The sequence below is a fragment of the Podarcis raffonei genome, chromosome 11, assembly GCF_027172205.1.
Source record: "Podarcis raffonei isolate rPodRaf1 chromosome 11, rPodRaf1.pri, whole genome shotgun sequence".
NCBI classification, from domain to species: domain Eukaryota; kingdom Metazoa; phylum Chordata; class Lepidosauria; order Squamata; family Lacertidae; genus Podarcis; species Podarcis raffonei.
The window spans coordinates 31,527,316-31,548,208 of NC_070612.1; the positions used below are offsets into that span (position 1 = coordinate 31,527,316).

At 41.7% G+C, this 20,893-nt stretch overlaps 1 protein-coding gene across 7 annotated transcripts in view; it reads right to left on the reverse strand.

Moving 5' to 3' along the window:
* Positions 1–16,897, reverse strand: part of SSBP2 (single stranded DNA binding protein 2) — a 116,244-nt gene extending 99,347 nt beyond the window's left edge. The window contains exon 1 of one of the 7 annotated variants that reach the window (XM_053409226.1): positions 16,712–16,897. In XM_053409226.1, the coding sequence (XP_053265201.1) occupies positions 16,712–16,770 (59 nt within the window). In that variant the 5' untranslated portion in view covers positions 16,771–16,897. The remainder of the gene's footprint in view (positions 1–16,711) is intronic. The other 6 variants (XM_053409222.1, XM_053409229.1, XM_053409223.1 and 3 more) reach the window with 6 other exon arrangements.
* Positions 16,898–20,893: the final 3,996 nt, after the last annotated feature.

Below are 20,893 nucleotides of genomic sequence, written 5' to 3' on the forward strand. Positions count from 1 at the left end.
CTTCCTGCCCCTGCCAGGCCTGCCCTCTGCCTACCGCTCAGAGTCAGTGCATCACGTGAGGCTGGGCCTTCGCAGCGACAGCCTCTCCTCTTTCGCTCTTTGGAAGCTGCTACAAGCAGCCCAAGGGAGGAGGCCAGCAGCGGCAACGGGGATGCTCCTTTGCAGCCACAGCTGCTGCCACAGTCATCACTTGGGACAAGCGCCAGCTCATTCTCCTCCCCAAGCTTGGTGGCAGTGCTGGCCAGGGGGTGTGTGGGGAGGATAGGGACATTCCAGGATCAATTCAGAAGCCAGAATGGCTTTCATAATTCCCAGAGTCTCTCTAGAAAATTGGGACATTGAGAGGTATGCATGAGATTTCCTTGAAGGTTTCCAATCTATCCTCTGAAAAAACAAGGGGGATATCAACAGGAAAGAAAACTAGTTTAGCAAATTTTTAAAAACTTCCTCCCCTGAACCTTTACATCTCTGCAACTAAATCAAGCAGTTGCAGATTATGAGCCTCTTAGGGGGAATATTTTGCAAGGCTTGAAAAATAGGCTATACTATTACCAATACAGCTGACTGGAGATACACACTGGCTTTTATTCTGTCTTTTAATCAATTTAGTAATACATTTTAAGATGTCACTTCCCAATTATGCCGTTTTTCCAACTTACTAAAATTGCATGCTTCTTACAATTTTTACTGCGTTGTCACTTTCTTTCAAAAACTGTATAAAATTAAAACTGAAATCAAACTGAAATCAAAACATCCTTTAAAAAACACAATCTTAACAAATGCATTTAAGGTTATGAGTGATGCTGAAAGTATTTCATAGTTTATTTCAAATTTAAAAGAAACATTACTTTGGGAACACTTTTGCATTCCTAGCACAATTCTCCTTCTACTGTCCTACTTCTCTAATCTCCGCTATGCTGTTACTGTTACTTCAGCTCTTCCAGATATTGCACTCTAGCTCTTTAAAGTTACTTCTATGGCATGTCTGTATAATGCATTTGTTTTTCATTTGTGCAGTGTGCATGTATCTTCCCCCTCAAGCTGGCATTTCTGTTGCAGGGACAGCGTAAGAAAGCACAATGGGTTGGAGCCAGAGAATTATAGCCACTAGCATTGTTCCGCAAATGCTTATGTGAGTGCTAGCAGATGAGCTTCTTCATTGCCACAAAATATAGATACTATGGTTTCCCTTGAGATGATATAGATCTTTCACCTTTTAATATACAGATTCTATCCCTGTTTCCACACAGGTAGGAAAACATCTTTTGATTAGTTTCATTGTTTTCTACAAAACTATAGCACAAGGTCAAACAAATGAGTGGAAGTCACCTCATGTATACATGAGGGCCCCTCTGTATTTCATGCTGAATAAAAAAGGCAATACTTTTCCTAGTTGTGACTGCCAAATCTCGGTATTTTGTTGAGTTTATCTCTCAGTTTGTCCACAGAACTGTAAATTAGGTTAAGGACTCTTTGCATAAATTTAACATCAACCAGCAGCAGGACTAACCCCCAGCAGCAATTTTATATCTTGTAGTAGCTTTTTCCTCTGTTTCTTTTTATTGTTTGGAGACCTGCCCCAAACTGGAATACACTGACCAGTAACTTGCAGGATTATCACTGAAACTCTGAAATGTGATTTGAGAAGACAGATCAATTGTGCAGAAAGTCCCATCCTTTGTTTCTTTTCATATTCCACCTGATTATTTTAAAAATCCAGACAGAATATCTAAGATTCGATTTACAAACTGCCACATTTATATTGCTTAATAGTTTTATTAATATCATTATTAAGAGAAGCAATATTTAGGCATGAGAATTCTTCTAACATGCCACTGCTATTTCTGGTGGAAGTCACTGGAGAATCAAATCAATACATGTCACTGAGCAGCAATTCAGCAAATCTGGAGCACTCATAGAAGATACAGGAAAGTTAAGACACTCAAAAAATCCTTATTTCACACTTTTTTTGTTTCAAAGCATATACAATATGCAAGATGTCAGTTTGTTTAAATAAGCAATGACAAAAGCAGACAATTGAAACGAGGTTCTTCTGGATATCTATAATTAAATTCAGAGTCTCTCATACCTAGGTAAGGCGCATTTGCACAGGCAATTTACCCCTGGTTCACTGCCGAATGCATTCTTCCAGCTGTACACTTCACACTTGAGCAGAAGTAGTTACCCCTTAGTTCACTGTTATAGACTTGAAGACTTGGAAAGGAAAGAGTGGCCAGGATCCAAGGAGCTGTTTAGGCTCACCAGCATCCAAAGTGCCCCCGAAGCTCATAGGCCTTTCCCCACTATTATATTACACATTACTTTGGACTCTTCCTTCAACTCCAAAAGCAGTTTAACATGTGAAATGTGAGGGGAGTATTTAGGGAGACCCCATTCAGATATCATCCTTGGGTTCGTTGGGTTTATTGTCACAGTTCTTTGTATCCTGTCCATGATGAGCAGTTTGAGAGTAGTGCATTGTTAATTTTGTCCAAATACTTAAGTAGTGTGCACTTCTGAAAGGCAGATTCCCTTATCCTTCCATACTTATTGTGGTTATCTATGGAACACCACCATTTTACCCCCTGTCAGCCTGAGCACAAAAGCACAGGGCCTTCAGCCATTAAATAATCTATGGCCTTTTACATGCATGAGGAAATTCCAGAGGAAACAAAACTAGGAACAGAAAAATGGAGGGCTTACCTACGTATTCTTTAGACTGCGCTTGTAGTATCATGTAATACAAAGTTTTTATTTCTTCTACCTATATTATACAGAACTGAACTTCAATATTGCAAAGACTTACATGGCTACATAAAATTAATCCTGGGCAATCTCAATGAAATGTTTTAATTGGGCCTATGCAGATTTTTTCTGTGTATTTTGTCTCTCATGTATTTGTTCACCTTTTGGGGTGGGAGGTGGGGAGTCTGTAATATGTGACTGAATGATATGTCACAGACACCATTAATGATAAGCAGGTAGGATTATTTGTTGAGGGTAATTTTAAAGCAACGTAAGTGATTGGGTTAGGATCTTGTTTGTTTCTGATCCAGAGAAATAACATCAGACACAAACTTTAAATTAAAAAAGCATCAAATGGAAATAAGATGCAAATACTATCCTGGATGATTACGCTGTCAACAGTAGGGATGTCATATGTCTGGATTTTTCCAGACATTAACAAGGTTTCAAAGGTGGAATTGACCTCCATGGGGAATTTCTGAAAGGCAGTGCTTTGTCCTGGATCTTAGGCAAGTCAATCCAAAAATCACAATTTTTTGGTGTCTTAAAGATGTGTCCTGGTTTTTACTTTTTTAAATACAGCAAACCTAGCAGTCACGAGTCATGTTAGCCAAATGCTACCTCAATGTTGGAGGCAATATTCCTCTGAATACCAGTTGCTGGGAATCACATGTGGGAAGAGTGCAATTCTGCCCATGTCCTGCTTCTGGGCTTCCCAAAGGCATCTGCTTGGCCACCCTGAAAACAGGATGCTGGACCATATAGGCCTTTGTTTGAACTGATCCTGCAGGGTTATGGTATTCTTATCACTCCATATATACCAGAATTTAAAATTACAGTAGAGTCTATTATCTACTGTAACTAAGACTAAATAAGTACAGCTGAATAAACCCATTCTTTTCCTCTTGACCCTGCTCCTACTTCCCAGCCTCGACTGTCTCCCCACTGATTCTAACCTCTCTGGGCAGGGACCTGTCCTCTTGTGCTCTGTGAGATGCCATGCACAGTAATGGCTCTCTTTGTATTAGAATGGTTGGGTACTCGTGGAAATAGGATGCGAGCTTTTGGTGGAAAGCTTCCACCAAACTAAGGATGCCATATTAACTGTTTGTGCAAATTGTTATCCGGTCATTATTCTACCAAATTTACACTTTTTAACTTCTTCATCCACTTTTAAGTACTTGCGGCTATCAACATGAAAAATGGGAATTCAGAAGGTCAAACACAGGATTTATATATAAGTTCCTGGTAATATGGTAGACACTGTGGTTTAAAACATTGACTCCTTGCTAGAAAATTAATGGGGACTTTAGTAAGCGGCAGCGATTCTCCCCCAAAGGGACAGGGATAGTGAACACATTAAAAGTGAATATAAACCCTAGAGTATTATATAGTCAGAACTCTTTTCCTATTCCAATTAATTTATTCTACTTCACTGAAATTAATTCCTCATTTAAATCAGTTCTTCAGGGCTGGGAAATGGGGGAAAAGCTTTGTGGAAGAGCCAGGGTCAGAGTGGCAAGGGGGAGCATTTACTGGAAGCTCAAGCTTCAACACACAATCCTCTGGGGGTGCCTAACAGAGTGCACATCCCATCAGAAGGCCTAAACTAATGTTTCTCAACACATTCTGCCTGGATAAGTGACTGAAGACATGACTTCTGAATCTTCCATATTAGGTGCATTTATATTTAATACTCTGAAGCCACTGAAAACCTAGTTAGTATAATATACACTTTAAACTAGATATATCAAGAGCAATGGTTCTCAACCATGAGACAAAATCCCCTACTGAGACACAATTAGCAAGGGGAGACAAGTTCATTCTTGACCCTTACCTCCTTGCATCTTAACTGGGTCAAAATACCATTGTGGCTCCTCCAATTAGTGTAATACAAGAGGACTATGTGCTCCCCACAATCTACATGCAAACCAATACAATGCTGTTTCCCACAAGAATTTCTTATGGTCCTCCTATCCCTTCCACCTGCCATGAAAACACACCACAGGTGCCCTAAAGTCATGTTTTTCCTTTGATGTGCACTTAACATTACAATTCAAACTGTCTGTTCTCCAAAAAACCCAATTCTGATCACACTTGCTTCAATCCATTAGATTGGACAGCACTCTACTGTTGCCTGTGGCGAAGTGAATACATTCCTAATTCCCAAAGCAAGTCTTTGGCAAGAGTTAACTGTGTGAGATAGCAGATTCAAACAGGGACTAACCAACAAAGAGGTGCTACAAACATCCATCCCTTTTTAATTCTGCCAATAAACCTCAAGAGTGAATTTGGGATTCCCTACACACTGACCATTATATGAAATCCAATGGAACTGCTTCCAAGACGATTGCAATATAATCCCATTATTCTGTTTCTTTTTAAAGATTCTAAAGCAGTTTTTGGGAAACTAACCATAGGAATTACTACTATATTTGCATTAGACAAATATAGGAAATGATAGAAGAGGGGAAAAGCTAACACAATTATAAAATGGATATCCAATTTTTTACAAATGTTTCCCAAATTCTTTTTGTCGTTGTTGTTTCAATGTGGAAATGAGGGCCAACTACACATGACGCTAAATGCATCATTGGCAATCACATCAGCTTTGTTTTAAGAGCAAGAGTGAGAGGCCCTGAGGAGGCATATAGGGAGGAGAGATATAACCTTTTTCTCCCCAGCCATGATCCCAATAAATATGGTACCCTTGCAACTCTCATACACTGGAATTAAGGATAGGAATAAAGCTCTCATTAGCACCACAGGGAGCCTTTTCCTATTCCTAATTGTGGAGCTCAGGGGGAAATTTTCTTCAGGAACTTGGCTGGTGAGAGAAAGGATAAGTCTCTCCTCCCAGCATGCTGCATTCCTAATGTGAGGGTCTCCATCCTTACAATGACCATTAGGATCTACACAGCATGCACAACAACAAGCAATAACATTCCTATTTAATAATAGGGACACTAGCATTACTTTTCCCAGAATGAAGTGGTGTGTACAAATTTCCCACTGTGTTAACACGCAGAACCATTCATGAGCATGTCCAATCTAAATGGAAAAACAATTCATGGTGAACTAAAAGAATGCTGCAGCAACAGCAAATGATGCATGCACTGTTTCCTAAATCAAATTACATAAATTCTCCATATAAAAAATCACAAAGAGGAACATGGACAGAGCCAACACATAGAATTACAAATCTATCCAGTTGTCCTAAACCTTAGCTTACAAAAAAAAAGACATTCAAGTAAACTTATTTACAATTAAGTTTCTGCCTTTAAAAATGGTATAGAGGCACTCTCACTGGCACACAAAACTATAAAAAGATGACAAATCTCTGGGAAGATTTTTATACAGTTAAGTTTGTCCAGAATTCCATGCTGTTATTTTCAAGAATTAACCGATGCTTTGGACATGTTTGGGACACTGTGTACAGTTCTAGTCAATTACTTTCAAGACGCATATTGTAGAGCTCAACAAAAAAGGATGTATAAAGGGGAATGGAGCACCTTGCCTGTGAAGCAAAGCTTTTTACAAAAAGGCTTTTTATTAAGGAAAAACACTTTCCGTTTACTGAACATCAGGGCAGGGGAACCTGTGGCCCTCAAGTCATTTGAATCCCACAAGCCCCAGACAGATGGTCAATGATCAATCATTTATGGCAGCTGGAGCTGAATAACATTTGGAGGGCCACAGGTTCCCCATCTCTTCTGTACACCAACAATGTTGCTGCCTGTCCATTTGAAGAGGCTTGTAGTTCTTTGACTGCTCTCTCACCTTTGTGTCCCCAAATTCAGTCTGGATCCAAGGTGTGTCACTTCTCCCCTTGCAGCACTGCAAAAATACAGCCCTTGCTCTCTCCCTTCAGCAAAATATCTGGTTTATGTCTTGGCCGCCACTCAGCTATACTACTACAATTTTCTCCTCTTTGGTCTTAAAGTCTCATACCTTCGTCCCCTATCTAGCACTCTGATGCCAAAATCATATGTTGTATGAATAATATCAAAAAATAAGGGATGGAATATGATAGAGGTTTATAAAATGATAGAGATTTATAAAATGTTGTGTGGTGTAATTCTACTGGAACTCAGGGCTGCCCAATGATAGATGGACAGCAGATTCAGAAGTACCTCCTCACACAGCATGTGATTTAAAGAAACCAGTGCCACATATTGTGTGGATTGACACTGGCTTAGATGGCTTTAAAAAGATGGATAAATTCAGGTAGTATAGGTCTATCAAGAGTTACTAATTATGACTATATGGACTCTGCAGGTTCAGAGGGAGTTTGCCACTGAATACCAGTCATTGGGGGGAAGAGCAGATGATTACTGCTTTCATGTTCCACATCTGAGCTTCTGGTTGGCAACTGAGGGAAGAAAGGTGGTAGACTAGGCAGAGCTTTAGACTGATACAACAGTGATGATCTTTATGTTCGGGAAACAGCATGCAGGACAGCAGCATGCTGCTTTAAGTATGAATCCACTGTAATAAATTGAAGGTCAATTCAACAGGCTAGAAGAGAACGTGTTCCGCATCTGTCACAATGCTGAGCTTCTTCCCCATGGGGCACTACTTGGTCAGTCTCTGCAGATGGTTGCTTAAAGCCTTCCTTTCTAACCTTTGAACCAAGGATCACTATACACAGAAGCTTATTAAGAAGCAAAATCCCTTAGAAGCTGCTTCTTTAAGCCTGGAGGGTCTCACACAACCCAGACAGCACCGCTCTGTTCATGCTCTGAGACAGGTAGCTATAAGGAATAGAAAAAGAGGGGGGAGGGGTAACAACATGTGGGTGGGCAGCCTGCATGATAATGGAAGTTTAACTGGGGAACAACTCTCCCATCATCTCAAATTGTTCCTTTCCTATTTCCATTTCCCCAGTTCCAAAATTCCGTAAGAATGGATTTTTTTCTGTCTTGACTGAGGCTTTTCTGTATAGTATGTTTAACCCTGAGTATCAAGACTAAATAACATTATGCATGATGACATCAACTGACCTTAATGTAAAGAGAAATCAGTGTAGTGTCAATAATATCCACATTTCCCAATGGGAACTAAAAACTGAGCTGGTTGAAACATAGCAAACTTGTAACTAAACTGTATTGGCCTGAACCAAAACTGGAACAACTTCAGTTAGAACTAAACTGGAAAAGAATCAAAAACACCAACAGTTTGCTCCCTGTTGTCATAATAAAATATGCACATACAGAAAGAAACAATGTTGAAGTAGTGAGGTTTGAATAGCATAAGGGTGCTCTTTCCCACTAGCATGGAAAATAGAAACGTTATGAAGGGAAGAATGGAGACAAAAAAGCAAACAACTTAAGGCGTTTGCACATAAACTGGTTTGACTCATGGATCACAGCTCAAATCTGAGGAACAAGCATGCTAGCAGGAACAAATCTACAACCTGTGGTTCATGCTGCAAGACATGCTCATTTTATTATAGTGAGCCAATTCACCGTTTAAGGGTTTTTTTTATGCAGAGTTGGTTTTATGGGTAAAGCAGCTGTGAAAATGGGGAGGGGTGCTTCTAAGGGCCGTTGCAAAATAGGGGAGAATGTTTTTCTTTCACAGTTACATAGAAGAGAGGTATTGTTGCCATTTTAAGCAAATAAACCTGCTTGCATTAAGACATGACTAGTGAGAGATATTTTAGAGCAAAAATACTTCCAAATTTCTCCCATCATCAACCCCAGGAACAGCTAGTAAAATTTCTAGCTTTTTTACAGAGAATTTCTGTGTGTTACCAGAATCTTTTGCAGCAGAGGAATTTAGACAAGTAATTTTAAATTTCAACTTTTCATTCTGTTATCACAGTATAGGAGAACTGCTTCTTTGTGCTGTCAGTGAGACAATATTTGCACACAATACTGAAGAGTAGCATTGAGCTTCTCATGCCCACATTGTAAATGTGGTACTTTGGGCACAGCAAAATTTAAATTGAATGTACATTCCAGCCAGTGTAGACTTTACAACAGTATTAGAAACTCAGATATATAATCTAATCACCAAATAGCACTTTAAACCTAGGTTACGGTTACCACAATGGAATGTCTAGGTACCACTTTTTTTGCAATGGTGTCGCTGCTGCTGCTCTTATTTATTTCAATACCGCTTTATATTTCAAACAACTAATCTCAAAGCAGTATACAACACATTAAAACATCAAATAAAACAGTCAGAATAAAACAAATCCAGGCTTCAGTGAAAATATTTCAGATCTTTCTCTATGTGACATTTTGCTTTCCCCAGTCGCCAGCCTGGCATCCAGAGCTCTCCACGTGGTCGCATTGGACCTGCACCAGTTGCAAAACGCGCCTGGTGCCTGGCTAATTTCTAACACTGCTTTACAGGTGAAATACCAACATAGGAAATGGAAACACATATTTAGACATGAGTTGCAGATACACTTAAAATGTTCCCTAGAACTTTAGCAGATAGGAAAATGGTAAGCTTGACATATTAACTGTACACAGACTCACAACGTGTCATATAAGTTACTTTAATGTTGTTATTTGTTTTGAAGTACTTTTTAATTTTACATAAGCTTACTTTTCCAGTACAGTGGTATCTCGGGTTAAGAACTTAATTCGTTCTGGAGGTCCATTCTTAACCTGAAACTCTTCTTAACCTGAAGCACCACTTTAGGTAATGGGGCCTCCTGCAGCTGCCGCACCACCGCTGTGCAATTTCTGTTCTCATCCTGAAGCAAATTTCTTAACCCGAGGTAATATTTCTGGGTTAGCGGAGTCTGTAACCAGAAGCGTCTGTAACCCAAGGTACCACTGTACTTTGCTGCTTCCATTGTTCATTCACTGATCTCTATTATTTAATCATAGAATCATAGAATTGGAGAGTTGGAGGGGACTCCGAGGGTCATCTAGTCCAATCCCCAGCAATGCAGGAATCCTGCTCTCAACGGTCCTACGGTGGGCTTGAACCACCACTTTCTAGTTAACAGCAAGATGCGCTGACCCAATGGAGGTACATGACCATGGATACGATATATTCTATCTGCACTTTTACAACAAAAATCTAATCTTGTTTACTTGTATTGCAACAAGGCTTACCTTGAAGTATGCATACTTAGGATTTCAGCCGTATTATTTCCAGGAACTTGTGCACAGATTATCAAATTTAAGCAAACGGTTTCCTTATTAGCATCACAGTCATTTCCAAAGAAAGGTATCCCTCATCTTGGCTACCTTGACTGAGTGTATTCCAGTTCAAAACCATGCTTTCAGTTTCCAGCTTCAGGTATAGTGGCAAGAAATAGTTTAAAAGTTATAAGCCAGCAGTCTTGGTGCACACCATTGAGTCCCCCATATACAGAGCCCTGCTTATGAAGTTGCCTTGTTAACAAGTCATTGATTCTGTATCAGAACATTTATCAACTCAAAAGAGCCTGCACACAGAGGGCTGTGTAGGTAATTTGGCAACTTATTCATGTTCATAAATAATGCTCTAACCTACTGTTTTATTATCTTACATGGCTAGTATCAAGCGAAGATAGGCAAAAGTGTTATAGCATATTGTGTATTTTAAATTTATTTAATTTTGGCTTTGTAAGACACTTTGGGACTCCATACACTAAAATATAGGTTTGATTACAAAGAAGGCTAATAACAAGTTAAAGGGCTTGCAGTCATTAAAAAAATCAACAACAGTGAAGCAGATTGTCCCCAGTGTTTGGTCATGTAAACCCTCAAGTTGTTGTTATAACAAGAGTAGTAACTATTTATGATTATAACAATAGTAACTATTTATGATTAAACAGCAGCAATTGAACTACACTGAAAAGGCATCTGTTGTGCTGGTCATAGATATAAACACCTCCGTAGTCTGGCTTCTGAAATCAAGAAAAGCCCTCCATCTTTGGGTTGTGCTCTATGAACTAACCAATGCAATACACTCCACATTCTGCTAGCTATGTTGTAAGGCTGCTCAGAGGCATGTTTCATACTTTGAACACTATTTACAAGTGGCTACAAGAAGGCTATAAGACGTGGGTGGTGCTGTGGTCTAAACCACAGAGCCTAGGGCTTGCCGATCAGAAGCTCAGCGGTTCGAATCCCTGCAATGGGGTGAGCGCCTGTTGCTCGCTCCCAGCTCCTGCCTACCTAGCAGTTCGAAAGCACATCAAAGTGCAAGTAGATAAATAGGTACCGCTCCGGCAGGAAGGTGAACAGTGTTTCCATGCACTGCTCTGGTTCGCCAGAAGCAGCTTAGTCATGCTGGCCACATGACCCAGAAGCTGTCTGCGGACAAACGCTGGCTCCCTCGACCTATAGAGTGAGATGAGGACCGCAACCCCAGAGTCGTCCACGACTGGACCTAATGGTCAGGGGTCCCTTTACCTTTACCTATAAGAAGGCTAAGAGAAACTGTCTGCTACAATATAGTCAGAGCTAGTACACCTATATACTAGAACCTAGCACATATGGATGGTATAGAAGTCAACCCATGTTATACACATATATGAGTTCCCAAAACTTAAGTCAATTCAGAAGAGAGCGTCTTAAGCTGCTAACTAGAAACAGCCTGTATGACACGAGTTCTGAAACCACTAGCTGCTGGTATTGTCTCACACATAAACTTTAAGCTTCACTGTATTCTCCGAGGAAAACATTCAGAGCCAAACTACACACAATCTTTTAAAATCCACAATCATTCTAAAAGAAGAAGCAGGAACTCAAAACTACGTGCAAATAATAAGCCCTAACTCACAGCAACACTGCAAATTCTAAGTTCTCTGGGCAGGGACCACATCATGTGTTCTGTACTGTGCCCTAGCTAAATACCTGTAACTGTTTAGCAATAGAAGCAGGAAATATATTCAAGTCATTCCCCCTCCCCCCCATTTTCCTGACAACCCTTTTCTAGAAGCTATATTTTAACAAGTAGAAAAGCATTTTCTTTCAAGACAGCAGAAGAACAGGCATCTCCAAAACAGGTCAAATTCCAGACATCATACTTGCATGCCAGGATGGTCTCTTATCAAAACAAGTACTGGGTCTCTCATTATATGATCCAACTTCATTTTGTCACAAAACAAGACAAAGTCACATAGATGTTCAGGGGGAAGAGGTTGCTGGACTCTCCATTTATTCTTTATTTCAGCTTTATAGTGCCATTGTCAAAGCTCAATATGGTTTACATAAAAACATTAATAAAAATGTCATTAAAACCAAAATTACAACAAAGCCAGGACATCACAGTTTTAGAGAATTCAGTTTTCAGAGGATTAAACCTGGTTCAAACACACATATTTCAGCTAATTAAGTCTTGATATGCATGAGCCTTCTGTCTGACCATCCCATCCTCACACGACCTTCTCTTCTTGAGCATGCTGCCATTGACTCAAGTATATTTGATTAACTATAGTTTCCTACAGCATCTATGTAAACTATATTTACCAGGATCAAAACAAGACAAGATCTTAAATCAAATTCAAACTACAGTTTATGATCCTGGTTTATTCAAATCCTGGCAAGCATAATTCCCAATTGAATCCATATGGGAAATGATAGCTAACTAAGACTTCCTGGGCTAATCACAGCACACCAAGAAGGAAGGAGAAAAGGGACAGCAGGCACAAGGCTTGCCCATATCTTAGATTATTAAGACGAGATATATACATACAAAGCTAGCCTTTGTGTTCTTCTTGACAAGACTAGTATTCATTTGACTAGCAGTCATATAACCTATTCCAAAGGCCTCTTACATTGGACCAAATTTGGCAGCTTGCAATTGCTGACACACTCCTCTGAAATTACTTTAGAAGAAATGGAAGATTTTATTTTATTTTATTTCAGCAATGTCTTGTTGATTCTACCACCTCATTAAAATTAACCCATCTTTTGGGACACACCCGTTAAAAATTACTATCAAAGCAGTTGAAAGAGAAATACTAAATTTAGAAAAATGTCCACAGCCATTATTACAATAGTAGCTTTAGTCATCAAAGTGAACCTTTTCTCCTTCAGCATAGCTATATATTTTCTTTTTCACAAAATGAATGTTCCTTATATAGTCATAGTAGAACTACATACAGGATATGAAATTATATGCATAAGTGACTCTTTAAAACAAATCAAAACATTCATATGGCACCCTTGCAATCACTTTTCTCTAGAGCCAGAAAGAATAAAAAGTTATCTACCACAAGAAAAACTTGTAAAAGCTGAAAAATAGTATTTTCCAACATAGAAATTCACCATCTGATGTCTTCAATACACTTACTTCCTGAAACAAAGTCAGCATAGGAAAAACAAATATTTCCCAAAATGAATCCATTGTTTCCAATCTAAAGACTACCAAAACATACGCAGTCTTGTTGACTGGCATATAAACCTTCACTTTCATCAGGTTTACAGTGCCACAGGCTCACACTGTACAACAGGCATGGGAAACCTGTGTGTGGCCCTCTAGACATTATTGGTCTCCAACTCCCAGAAACTGAGGGATGACAGCAACTGTAGTCCAGCAACATCTGAAAGATCACAGACTTCCCACTCCTGCTGTAGAACTTCGCTTGTGTATTTACATTGTATATTAATAGCACTGTAATATAAATGCTCTGAATACTATTTAAGAGAGGTTTTCGATCAATTTTCTTCCTGAACTGATGAAGTAAATAAATTGCAGTTTACAAGTATCTTGAAACATGATTCCCAGCACCCAAATCTTCATACAAACCTAAACACAGTTTCTTGGGCATAAGCCCCATTAAACAAAATTTCGGAGTCAACATGAATAGAATTTGACTTTCACCTTCTGTAATCCTGGATCCATTTAAGCATATATATTCCATTTAGGTCAACTGACATTAAGAATGCAAAATTGGAACCTGGATTGAAGCCATGTGTAATGTTTACATACAGCCTACAAATACTCATACAGAAAGATAAATGCATTCAAAGTATATAGCCACATCATACTCTTCCAGCAAAACATATACAGTAACTATTTAAAAGAAATTGTTTCTAAACTAAATATTTCAGGTCAATATTTTAACCTCCAATCATGCTTGTGGTTCAGAACATCATTAGTGTATAAAAAGCTCAGAAATATGTTTCTCTCTTCCCTCCCACCTCTATTTTGATATCACTGCTCTCAATAGAACCATATCCCTAGGGTTAAAATTGTACAGTGGTGGAAAAATACTATAATAAAAAGCAACATTGCTTTATAGATTTATCAAAGAAAAAAATAGTACATATAATTGCATATACAACAATATCCAAAAGAATCAAGCATCTAACGTTTTCCCCTGCCAAATTCTAGACTACGATCCTTACCCAACAAAGAGGACATAACACTCAAGTATTTTCAGATTTATTAGTTTAAAATATTGCATAGGACCAGGCAAACTGTACAAGAGGAATACAGATCCTTTGCTGCAAGCTGTAATGAATGGAGCGACAAATGTATTTAGATCAAATAGCACCATCTAGCAGTTCCCTAAACTTCACTTCAAAGGGTACTTATTACTTGGTGACAGTTGAGTGTAGCTAGTTTTGTCTCCTATAACTAAACAGTTATTCACGTAGTGTCCTATCTTAGAGCATGCCTTTGTTAAGAGTAGAAAAAAGTATCAAACATTACAGCATCTCAGATGCATACAAACTTTCCAAGAACCATCAACACAGCTAAGGTCTACACCAGGGCCCTATTTTACATTTGTTCCCACACAACCTACTCGGCAATATAGTTTACAAACTTCAAGCAATACAATAATCACAACTAAAAAATCCAGCTACTGTACATAACTTTGGCCAAGAAATTTATTGTTGTATTATGTACATAAACAGGTGAAAGAGTTTCTAAATGCTTTGTTTTAACTGGTTCTCTGGTTTAAGTTTATGTAACTCCACCATTTGTTTAACATTTTAGTCACACTATTAGTTTTTGTGTCCCTTTCTTCACACAGACTTAGACATGCCAAAATCAAATATCTGACAAATGATTTAAGTCTCTGTGGCCTGCTTCTTTGTCTCTGGAATCAGGAAGTAACTCTCTTCTTCAAAAGGTTGCAGCAAGGAAAACCTAGGTGAAGGTTCAGCACAAACTGCCTTGAGGGAAACTTCCCAGTCACGTTTAGCACATTAATTCTCATCCTGAGTAAAGCTTCAAAGTTATGTACAACAACATTTTTTAAAGACAATGTATATCAAACCTTTTCTGGCTGGGGGTCCCTGATCTCAGAAACCTCACCCTAAGCCTGTGAAGGTGACGAGTGCAATGACCAAGCCTCTGTACAGGAGGAGTACTCCTGAGAATGATACTATTTGCCGTATTAGGTACTATATTTTGCTATCTGCAACAGGACCGAGCTTCATGACCAGCTCCCCTCTGTGTTCTACTACTTCCAGTGAGGAAAATGAAAACTGTAATTATAACTAACTTCCAATGAGCAAAATGAAAACTTTAAATCACAAGCAAACTGACATAATAACCCCTATAAATTATGGTTTACTTTGAATTTGTTAAGACTACTTTTCAATGTACTCTCTTTGACCAATTCTTTGGTAAAAATAATCACACAACAAGATGAAGAGAATGAGATGTCTTACTACAAGAGAACACAAAAATGTGTGTAGCATTGTTTACAATTTTGCAGATCAGGTGAACACTGTTTACAACAAGACTTTGTGTACTTTTTTAAGTTTTGGTGTCTTCATAACAGGTGACTCAAGGTACTGCAATGGAAGTAATAACTCTCCTGCAAGGGGGTGGGGTGGGGTGGGGTGGGGGGTGTCTTTCCTTCATTAACACTGTAACAGACTTAAAACACAGCAACACCCATTTACTTTTGCCCTCAGCACCACTCCCCAACAAGGACTACGTCCCAATTCTTCTGGAAACCCAGGTCCAAGTTTTTCCTCTCCTCATTACAGAATGTTCAGTTTTACTGACAAACAACTCGAATTCACCTTTCAGCCTCAGAACACTTCCTACCCCAGCCCTTTCTACACACGTTTTTCTTTTTTAAAAAACAAAAAGCCTGCAAACTATTGCAGTCGTTTTCTTATTTAAAAGATTTAGTAGTACCCTTTTACCCCCAAACCTAGGCCAGAATGCACCAACTGAAACAGTTCCTGGCTGTATGAAATAATGAGGGGAAGAGTGGGGAAGAAAGATACTAGGTCTCGATTCAAATAATAACAATAATAAAGAGAGGGGAGAGCGTTGAGTGTTGTGGAGTTAGCAGGCAACGCAACGAGGCTTCTGTTTCTGCCTCCCCAGCGGAAGCTTTACACCAGCACACAACCCCAGACTCTTTTGTTACCAAAGTTACTCCAACACCATCTTCGCCCCCATCCCCCCCACAGCCCGACCCGGGCAGAGCGAGAGGAAAGGAAAACACAAACACGGGGAAACGCTCCCCAGCCTAAATACTAATCCCTACCCTAAGCCTCCCGAGGCTTGAGGCACTACACCGCCGACTTCAACCACTTTCTCCCCTCGCACAGCCCGAGAGCTACAACCTTCCGCCGCCCGCCCGCCAGTCCTCCCGCGTCCGGGGCGGGCGAGGGGCTGGGGCACGTCCCGCCTCGCCTCGTCCTGCCCGCTCCCCGGCGGCCCGAGCAGAGGGGAAGCGCCCCGCGCCCCGGCCCCACCCCCCTCGCAAGAGGCTCCGCTACCCCCTGCCGCTGCCTGAACCGGGAGGGTCTCGCGCACTTCACTTTTTTACCACACACGCGGCCGCGCGCGCGCGCAGCCGCCGCGCACACACACACAAACGCACACTCACCCTCCTGCCTACACCCCTACTTGTGGCATCACCCCCCCTCCCGCCTCCTGTTTTTTTTTTCCCGCGCCGGGGTTGAGCTCCCCCGCGAGCTCCTGCGAGGCCCCCCCTCTGCCACAAGCGGGAAAGTTACTTTGCGCGGGGCGTCCGCGCGCCCACCTCCCCCGCCCCGTCGGGCTGTGCGGTCCGGCGGGCTGTACTCACTTCTCCCTGGCCTGGCTGTCGGACGGGACGCTGCTGTTGCTCTTGCCTTTGCCGTACATGCCTGCAGAGAGCTCCGACTGTCACGCACCTGTCAACCCATCACAGCCTCCCCAGGAACAGCCCAGTCACCATGGAGACGCCGCCACACACACACGCCATTGGCCCGCCGCGAGCTCGGACACACCTCCCGCGCCGTGATTGACAGGCGGAGACCAGGACAGGCTGCTCTCTCCTCCCTCTCCGCTGGCTCCCTCCCCCCACCAGCCTCCGGCTCCTCCTCCCCCTCCCGCTCTCCCTTCCCCGGCGCAAGGGGGAATTAGAAACGGTTCTAGAAGGATTTTAAACAACTGGCTGTTCCGTGCGCTTGCCTCGCCGCCCTCCGCCGCTGCCAGAGACGGAGACTGCTGAGGAGAGACGGAAACTGCGGACTGGACTCGGCAGCCGGCACAATGCAAAGGAGGGAGGCTCAGGCTTTCTTCAGCCCACGCCGCGCGGGCGGCTTTGCCGCCTTCGCCGTCCGTCCTGCAACCCGCTTAACTGGCGGGATATTCGCTTCGACGGCATTGCACCCCCCCGCACCCCCTCGCCGTTTTGCTTAGAGCAGAAACGTTACCCGCCTCTCGGAGCTGCTCCACTAGTCTCAACCTCTCTACATGTCAACAGCCCACGTGTGGCAAGGAAGAGGACCCGCCGCCGCCACCACCACTTCCTCACCCAGAGCCAGAGGCACGCAGGGCCCCCTCGGGCCCCCGCCCGCCAAACCCAGCAGTACAAGCACCCAGCCCTCGTTTGCAGCAGAGGTTGCCTCAGGTTGCCCGCTCCCCCCAACCCAGTCAGTCACGAGAGTCCCTGCAAAACCAACTTACACACAACCAGCAGCTTGCAAACATCATCATGTTGCCACAATAGTCAAGTCAATAGGTGAATGGTCTCTCATTGTTACTGCCTTTGGTTAATAAAAAAAACTCTTTTGGTTGGTTGGAGTGGTCTGCCTCTGTCTCTGTGTCTGTCTATCTCTCACACAAACACAAACATCCAGGGTTGGTCCTGCCCTTAGGCAAAGTGAGGTGCCTACCTCAGGCAGCAGATATATCAGGGGAGGGGAGCAGAAGTGAAGTACTGAAGGTCAGAGGTGCGTGTATCACAAAGTCACCCCCCTTATCTGGCCTGCTGACCTCAGGTGAGTTGGAGGGTGCTAACCCTTACCAATGTTGAAAAATCAACTGGAGGTCTGGTTGGCTTTTGCACCCACCCCGCCTGCAATTCCCTGTTCAACTTGTCCCTCACCTCAGGCCGCAAAATGCCCTGACCTTGACTACTACCACCACAATAATTCCAAGTGTTACACCCCCCCCCCATGCAACTGACAATTAAATAATAATAATCAATTGACACAAAGCCAGTCTCCATCTAAGGAGGAGTATTGCATCATAAAAATTATGGATCCAAGGGAGCTCTGGCATAGGGTTACAGATCCTCCTAAACCCACGTTGTGTTGATATGAGAGCTCCATGCATTCCATATCCACTGCTGGGTGCATCTCCAGGATCCACAACATTCCCTAGTGACATGTTGCTGTAAAATCCCAAATCCAGTACACAGATTCTAATAGTAATTGCATGCAGACTTTTGAAGTTCATTATACAAACACACCTCATAACTGTCCCTGCTGCCAACAGCAAAAATCAAGGGTGTTTCCAAGTCATCACAGAACCAACATTCAAGGCACAGCATTTTCTGGATCCATATCACAACTTTTACAATGTAAAGAAAGTGGTTCGTGTGTGTTTTAAGCAGTGGTGGGAAGAAGGGTAGACCACTTCAGGTCAGTTTCTCCAATGGATTTCCTAAAAATTCCTGGTAGCTGAGATTCTGGCAAAGTATGCTGGAACAGAGGAATCTGGGTCGTATTCTACAAGGTGGCTCCTGTGTTCTTAGGTAAGAGTTCATACAAAAGGATTGCATACCACAGATTAGTTATGCTTTAACTGTTAAGAGATTCTGACTTTGCACTCTTGCTTTGTAAATTTAAAATGCAGCAGTGGGCCATAGGGATTCCATCAAAAAGAGTAGGCCACACAAGACTAAAATCAGCTCACTCCTATGTGGGGTTAGGAAATCAAGTTAGGAAAAGGATAGGGAAGTCTGTGCTATGTTTCTGAGTTTATTCATCACTTTGATATATTTTACACTGTGATATATTTTAGCCAGTATGGATGTGTGATATGGGGATACAGTGATGTCAATGATGATGATGATACAATGTCAAAAAAATATAAAAGTTATTAAAATTCACTAGCAGGGTGTGTGTGTGTGTGTGTGTGTGTGTGTGTGTGTCAGCAGAACCATAATTTTCACAAATTACAAAGAAGGAATTAGGATTAGGAGTCTATACATAAAGAAGAATAGAGGACAGGAAATTATAGTCCTGTCAGCCTAAGTTCTGCCTCAGATAAAACAGGAGAAAAGGCTAGAACTGTTAAAAGCAAACAAGCAACCATGATGCTGCCTTTCTGAGTTAGAACCCATAGAATGCCTTCAAAGGGGTCTGGGGCTTTTGAATTTTGAATCGTTTATAATTATTTGAGAGTGTCAGTAGACAACTAGATAGAAATGAACTGACAGACGTAATATATTTGGATTTTCAAAAGGTTTTTGACAAAGTACTTCACAGAAGGCTTCTATGAAAACTTAGCAGTGATGAAGTAAGAGAATGTTCCTCTTATGGCCGGATATGTAACAGGTTTTAAAAACAAGGTAATGTGAGGAAGGAACAAATGGGAAGTTTTTACAATGGAAGGAAGTAAGCAGTGGGATCCCTCAAGTCATGTGTTGAGACTGGTGCTGTTTTGCATTCCTAAATGATTTTAAGGCAGGGGTGTAGATGTAGAACAGTGAAGTAGATATGTTTGCAGACAAGACCAAATTATTCTGGATGATTAAATCCTGAACAGACTATGAAGAGCTCCAAAGGATCTGTTCAATTTGGGTTTTACAGGCAACAGAATAGCAGATGTGGGTGTCATTAGATAACTGTTTGGTGCTGCCACAATTAGAAAACTGTGTACAATTCAGGTCACCCAATCTCTGAAAGGATATCACAGAGCTGCAGAAAGGTACAGAGGAGAGCAACTGAAATGACCTGTGGGTTACAGTATTTTTCCTACAATGGAATTATAGAGGTTGGGGATGTTAATATTTTCTTTTGTTTATTTGGGGAGGGGGGAAAGTTGGGATGCAGCACAATCTAAATCTAAGATCCGGAAGGACCTCAGAGTTTGGATTTGGTAGAGCTTGGCCTCTCCAAACTGAGCCAGGGCTCAGCTGGGGCTGCACAGAGTTAGTCCTTACCTGCTCCCGAACAAAGTTTGGAATACAAGTAAATTATACTGTCATAATTTACCCCAGCTAGCCAGCTGCCTGTAGTTTGGATTCCTGTAATTTGGAAGTGGATGGCAAACAGGCAGAACAGATAAGAACAGGACCTGAAACTGCTGGTGGCAGGGCAGTGGTGGAGGCAACTGGTTAAATATTCTCTTAAGGAAGTGGCAAAAGATGTTGATCAGACCTGGAGGCTCTGCCTCCCGGGAGGGGCTGCCCTCACCTTATCTTGCCATCTTTGGCTGTTGTGAGGCTGGGGCACAATGATTCTGCTCCACCATGGTGGCAGCGTGGTACCCTCCAACTGGAAGGGCCCCAAAGAAGGAACTTGTAGTTCTTATCCAGGGAAGTAGCCTGATCCTCATCCAGTTCCTCCACCACACATTGCAAGGTCTGCAGGTCATGGGTCATGACACACAAGTATACATTAGCTCAATAGAAATTGTCCTCTAAAGGCCAATGAAAAGAGAGAGGCCTTCAAAGCCAGTCAAAGGTATATGCCTGTCAGGCTCATAGTAACACTATAATATGATTTTGTCACATATTGTAATAGAATGATGAGTGTCCCCTGTTTGTCTACGATTGTCTAGTTAACCCATGACTACATGGGACATTATAAAAAGGTAAAGGACCCCTGACAGTTAAGTCCAGTCGCATACGACTCTGGGGTTGTGGTGCTCATCTTGCTTTACAGGCTGAGGGAGCCGCCGTTTGTCCGCAGACAATTTTTCCGGGTCAGGATGACTAAGCCGCTTCTGGCGCAACGGAACACTGAAACCAGAGCAGCGCATGGAAACGCCG